This window comes from Triplophysa dalaica, chromosome 2 (assembly GCF_015846415.1).
Source record: "Triplophysa dalaica isolate WHDGS20190420 chromosome 2, ASM1584641v1, whole genome shotgun sequence".
NCBI classification, from domain to species: domain Eukaryota; kingdom Metazoa; phylum Chordata; class Actinopteri; order Cypriniformes; family Nemacheilidae; genus Triplophysa; species Triplophysa dalaica.
Genome location: NC_079543.1, coordinates 25,674,095 through 25,680,503, shown reverse-complemented (window position 1 = coordinate 25,680,503; position 6,409 = coordinate 25,674,095). Strand labels below are relative to the sequence as shown.

At 33.0% G+C, this 6,409-nt stretch overlaps 1 protein-coding gene across 1 annotated transcript; it reads right to left on the bottom strand.

The window, feature by feature from the left end:
• Positions 1-1,134: 1,134 nt before the first annotated feature.
• LOC130407341 (interferon-induced protein 44-like) lies at positions 1,135-5,043 on the bottom strand. Its single transcript, XM_056730135.1, has 6 exons — positions 4,972-5,043; positions 3,236-3,436; positions 2,974-3,117; positions 2,700-2,871; positions 2,023-2,123; positions 1,135-1,302 (listed from the first exon to the last, which is right to left on the bottom strand). The coding sequence occupies exons 1-6, from the start codon at positions 5,041-5,043 to the stop codon at positions 1,135-1,137; spliced, it is 858 nt and encodes a 285-aa protein (XP_056586113.1).
• Positions 5,044-6,409: the final 1,366 nt, after the last annotated feature.

Here is a 6,409-nt window from a genome sequence, read left to right as displayed (position 1 = left end):
CGTTTAAAATAACATTTTGACAAACTGTTGTGCAAAATGCTAAAACTAAATAATAGCTTTGCATGAAACACATAAAATAAACCAGACTGCAAACTTACCGAACTGCCCGAAATCGAATTGAATATCCTCCTCTTGCTGCAGCCAGGAGTTGTGCTCTGTGTGATTTGACGTGATTTGACGTTGTGGCGCACTTTTTGCCTTGCACATTACAGCAAGGCTACAGCAAGGTTACAGCCAGACCAAAATATACTGTAAATGTTTCCCGCTCAATCAAACTTACCCAGAATGCATTATGAACTGCAGTATTTTACTGTAATATACAAATACAGTATTTTACTGTTGATTTTTACAGTAATGTGCTGCTAAATCTACAGCGACATCTAACAGTTAGAGACCGAGATCTGTATCACTCACAAAACAACAATCAGAAACACCATAGGCTCAAACTGCAGCTCAGACAGAGACTAAACCCAGGTGAGCAGATTCTAAATTTTATTTCTTAGTGCTTCAAGATCATTTTAAAATATGTTGATCATTAGACATAAACAGAGACAATGGGAGCAAAATAATCAGTCCAGCCAGTGATAGAAGAACCCCCACCACCAGGCAAGTTTAGTTTTAATCATATTTATTGCTTAGTCAACGTTACTCTTTCTTATTCTTGCAGAAATAAACCAGTCTCACGTGTGTGTGTTAGTTTGTGAATTTAGTAACCAGTCAGCAGGGTTTAAATTAGTCATCCATGCAAATGAGTTTGTTGAAGTCTTTACTAATGTGTAAAACAGCAAAAACTTTATTGTTTATGCAGTAAAAATATGAAGTTTTGAATTAATAGACACTATTAATCATGATTATATCAAGGGCAATAAATCTGTAACGAGTGCAATTTTTCTTGCATTTCCTTTTTTACAGTGTGTTCAATCTTATCATTACACCTGTTTTTCATTATTATTTTTTTACTTTAAGTGCGCTGCCTTGAACTTTTGACAGAATTTTTGCCTCCTATATATTTCCTATTGTGCAAACTTATTATATTTTATAATACGTACAGTTGTATAATCAAAGTATGTTGCTTGAATTAATGAGAAGTAAATGCTCATATTTGCAACCCAGAGCTAAGTGATTTTCATTCCATTAGTTACTGCTGCTAAGCAACCGGTCATCAGCAAGATGAACAATCTGATCCAAAGCTTTCAAAATCAGAACATCAACATTATCATCAGTGTCAATCTCTTCATGGTAGTTCTTCACTGGGAAGATGTTGCACATCGGCACACCCACTGTGTCACTGCACATCTGCATCTAAGGAAAAAAGTAACTCTGGTCAAAGTTGATTTAATTATGGACAGTGGCTCAACAACATTTGAAACAAATTGTTTTAACATGTAAACCCAAATGGTCATTTTAATTAAATGGATGAAGTGGTGTAAGCCCGACTTGTTGAGAGGGATATTCTCTTATTTAACTTTATTAATAGTGCAGTGTCACTAGTGTGCCCTCTTGTGGAGAGTGGTGGGCTATTATAGCCGTTTGAGATGGATCTGCACTTCGAATTTTAAGCAGAAACAGTTTACCACCGGGTACTTTGAGAATACTCATTTTAGCATGGTATGATTTCGGATGTATTTAATACTAATAATATAAACATTATAATGTCATACGGAAACTAGTTACTGGCTACTTGAATGTCTTTTCATTGCATACTTTTTACTTTTACTAAGATATTTTTTTATAATGACTCTTACTTTAGTAAGATATTTCGCAACCCACCTCTGTATAGGGTTAGTGTGTTAAAGCAAGACATTCAGACAACTTGAACAGAATCTATATGGGCTACTAATCGACACAAGGCTAAACTCCTTAAACCACAACATAAATCATTCATGTAGCTTCAACCGAAATGGATTAATTAGTGATTAAAGATGCTGAAAAAATTTGATTTTTAGTTTCAAATTGAAGTTGGATTTAATTGTTTCAATTAAGTAAATTGTTTAAATATCGATTAAATAGTATAATCTATACCTTTTCTTTGATCTTCTTGCTCTGATAGATCTTTCTTAGATCATTCTTCACCAGAGGACATGCTTCATCCACCTTGGTCATAACAATCACTTGAGGAATCGCTACAATGATGTTGCAGACAATATAAGATATTATCATCATATAATATGCCACACACCAGGACAAGATAAGTGTAAATTAAGATTTAGGAAGAATAATGAGAATTTATTATTATTCTCAACCAGGAAACAGCATCTGCGGAGAAAACAGAATCACTACCCTTCATTGGAATAAGACTCAAGATTTTACTTGTCATGCACAGTTACATATAAAACTATAGTGAATATAGTGAAATGAGAATCAAAAAATCTTTATATGCTACTTTATGAAGATTATTTTTGTAATAGAACATATAAAATATAGACTAATGATGACTTATAGGTCAAAAAGATTCTTGTCATGTCTACTTGTTATTGTTCTTTTGTTTTGTAAAGACTACTACTTCAAACAAGTTGCATTTCTGATATATTTTCATGTTTCATATAAATTTACTAAAGTTTCGTTTTATGTTTACTAAAGTTGAAATTAGTACTCACAAGCTTATAAACACATTTTCACATGGTACCTTCCTTACTTCTAGTAGTACTGTCTTTAATACACTGTCGGCATGAGCTCATACATTTAAGGATCAGTGTTACCTTCATCACTGATTCTTTGGCGGATGATCCTCAACTTGTCCATAAGTTTGTCATCTGTGAACTGGACTGTATCGGCAGCTATGACGTAAACCAGACAGAAAGCCTGGTCAGAGAGACCGGGGTCACCAGTATAATGTTGATCCTTGTAAGCGATTTGTTTTGACTCTTTAAACTAAATGTATAAACAAAATAAAATATGCAAAAAATCAGGTATATGCAAATGCACACGAACAAATCTTATTTTTAAATGTTATATTGTAGTGAGGTTTATTACTCTATAGCCCTCCTTCACATGACCAAATAGAGCATTGATGATGTCGTCTGTCTGTGTCCCGGCCAACATTTCAGGTTCTAAGCCCATTATGTCCCTGAAGACAATGGGCAAGTTTTTTTTACTTCTGATTTTGATTTCTCTAAGCTACAAACCAAGAAAAAAAAGGCGTTGGATTATTTATATTGATACATTTGGCATACACCTGATCTCTTTAGTATCTTTAAGCAAAATATGATTTTCACAATAGATGACAAATACATACTGTTTTTGTGAAACTTTTAGTATTTCCAGCCGATGAATTTACTAGTGCTCCAGAGGTGATCCGTCCTTGAAATGAACTATTGATGGAGTTAATAAAGCTGGATTTTCCTGCACCAATTTGTCCAGCAACCAGGATCTTGATCTCCATGACAGCTGGATTACTCGGAGTAAATCCCTCCAGCTGCTTTTTCAGTTCTGAATTCTGACTGTGTCAAGACAAGAGACAATTCTTTGCTCTCTCTTCAATAAAAGAAGATAAACATGGCAAATCAGAGTATCGTTTTGTTTAAAACAACTAACGGAATTAGTTAAGTTTAATAGTAAAAAAGTGAGTTATGAAACTAAACAAGTTAAGTTTGAATAACTGAGGACACTACTAATTTATATTATACAGAATTATTTCTGCAAATACATTTTTAATCGCAACTGAAATAACATTAACTTGATTATTTTCAGAAATACACAAATACAGAACATGTCACGAACTGCTCAAGACTCATGGGTTGCAGGTCTAAATGCAGCCTTATTAGCAGGAAGAACAGGTATAAACAGGCAATAAGTCCAGGGCAGGCAGCAAACAGTCGTAAACCAAATGGTAAATAAGATCAAACCACTGATAGACAAGACAGATATAATGCTCAGACACTAACAAGACTTAGGAAAGACAGAGTGAATGAACCAGGCTTTTATAGACAGAGGTTACTACAAACAGGTGAGAATCATCAGTATTCAATGTGTCCATGCAATGGGTTATGGGATATGTAGTGTGCAATGATGGTCCGTGTGATGAGGGGAGTGCCCTCTAGTGGATTTGAGAAGGCAGTCCAGCTGGTGATTGTGATGGAACACATGAAGAGTTCTGTTCCAAAATGTGACAACTCTGTCTTTATTTTCTTACAAAAATCACGTTTTTGTTTGGATTTAAGCCATAATAACAAACAAATACAGCAAACCAGCATAATAAAAAACATGATAACATAATATATATATTTTTTAAATGTAGTTATCTCATTTTCGAACCAAACTCTTATATACAGTATATGTTGGTGTTTATAAGTTTACATACACCTTGCAGAATCTGGAAAATGTTTACAATTCAACCAAAAATTATGACGACTATGTAAGCGTATGTTTTGTGAAATAACTTGTTCAGGGCAGGACTAAATAAAAAACAATGCTTTTTTTTCATAATTCCTCATATTTTTGTTTTGAACATCACTGTATCATTGCACACCTGCAGAAACCTATAGAATAACTTTAGTCCTACTTACTCCCATTTAAAGTTCCTCCACGGTTTATCCAATTCTAGTAAAAAAGATCATGTAAAACATCAGTTAATCTTATGTGTGCTTTGCTAAACCATCTTATAATGCAGATCATGTTAACATTGGTTTTATGTTTGAAATAATACCCCTCACCTGGTTTATGCACTCGTGCTGCAAGTTGAAGGTTAAGTTATATTAATTCAGCTCATGTAAATATTGGTTATTTGACGTGAAATAAAATCATCTTACCTCTTTTATATACTGTTGCTGTAAGTTTTTGTTGTGTGGGTAAAGAAACATTAATATAGACCATGTAAATAGTTTTATATGTCTGAAAAAACAAATCTTCTTACCTGTCTTATTCACTTCTGCAGGTTAAAAAAGAAGTGTTAATACAGCTCATGTAAACATTGGTTATATATCTTAAACAAAATGAAATAAAAAATGTCTTAAATGCAATTAAACTTCTTACCTGATTTATACGTGTATCCAGTAAAGATTGTTTCTGAAGCTTGTAGTGCAGGATGTTCCCACCCAGCACCATCCTGCATTGTCACTGGCTGCAGTTGTGGTGTGAAACTAGGTTTCACGGCTGAAGTTAAAAGTTTTATATAATAATATTGTATTGTTACTGTGTTAATCTTTTACTTTTATCATCTACCTAAGTCCCTGGATGCAGCATATCTACATACATAGATACAACCCGCCAAACTGGCTAGTGATAGTCAGTATTGGGTGTAACTATACTAAGTAATTAGTAACTGTAATTTAATTTCTTTTCCGTTGAAAAAGTGAAGTGGGGGATTACTCTTATTATTTCTGTAATTTAATTACAGTTACTTTTGATATAATTAAACTAAATACACTATTTAATATATGTTTGTGTAATGGTGGAATTGACATCAAAATGTCTAATTTTAAAATCCGTGCTTTAATGTGTAATTCTCACATTTGTAATAATTTGGTCAGTAAATAAGAGTACTTTACGTAGTTTAATATTATTTATTAAAACAAATTAAATAAGCCGTTTCATGTCCATCCTTGAATCACTTAACTTATCAAGGTTGATAGAATATAGAAAGTAATTTGTAATAAGTATCTATAATACTTTCATATTATAAAAAGTAAAAATAATACTTTTTGCAGAGAGTTATTTGTACAGTAATCTAATTACACTATTGAATATGTAATTAGAAACTAGTAATTAATTACTTTTTCAGAGTAAGTTACCCAACACTGGTGATAATGGCTGTTGAAATTTACTGGCACACATAGTGAGTATTCATTTTGAGCACCGCAGTATATGGGAAATGAAATATACTTTTACCTGGTCTTTCTTCCTCAAATTTTGGTGGAAGTTGTCGTGAATGTTGTCGCACGGATTTTGATGCCAATGATCCCATTCTGTCCTAAATCATAAATAATCAGCAAAAGCTGCTTACAGACAAACCAAACTGTTTCTCAATTAGATAGAGAAATATTAAACGTGTTTTTTAGAGTTGTGTTTTAGTTCTAGCTGAGGAAATCCAAGATTTAATGTTGTTGTCACTGTGCAGAGTTTTTTTTGAACGAATGATGTTTGTTGATTGTAACCATGGTTGAGGTTTGTGTGTTAGTGTATGAGTCAGTGACACAACGAGTGAAATTGCATTCAAAAAACAATTTGAACAGTTATTTGACCAATGTTTTGCTCTGTCTAAAGCAGAAAAGTACAATTGTAGTAATAGACAAACATGTAATAATATAACAAGGTTTATTTCAACCATTTTCTACTTATGTTCAGCCAACAAAAAAATTGATCTGTTGTTCATTAAGTTAACTTGACTTGATGCCTTAAAACGTTCACATAATATTTTGAGTTGGGTGGATTTTAGTCCCTCCTTGTTGAGTTTACCCAAAAAAATGCTTGT

What these genes read in the sequence shown, in the direction of transcription:
- LOC130407341 (XM_056730135.1), bottom strand. Translation starts at nt 5,043, where the DNA reads ATGGTGCTGGGTGGGAACATCCTGCACTACAAGCTTCAGAAACAATCT. An exon ending in TGGATACACGTATAAATCAG is followed by an intron (nt 3,437 to 4,971) that starts GTAAGAAGTTTA and finishes TGACACAGTCAG; the next exon opens with AATTCAGAACTGAAAAAGCA. An exon ending in CCAAAGAATCAGTGATGAAG is followed by an intron (nt 2,124 to 2,699) that starts GTAACACTGATC and finishes ACATCATTGTAG; the next exon opens with CGATTCCTCAAGTGATTGTT.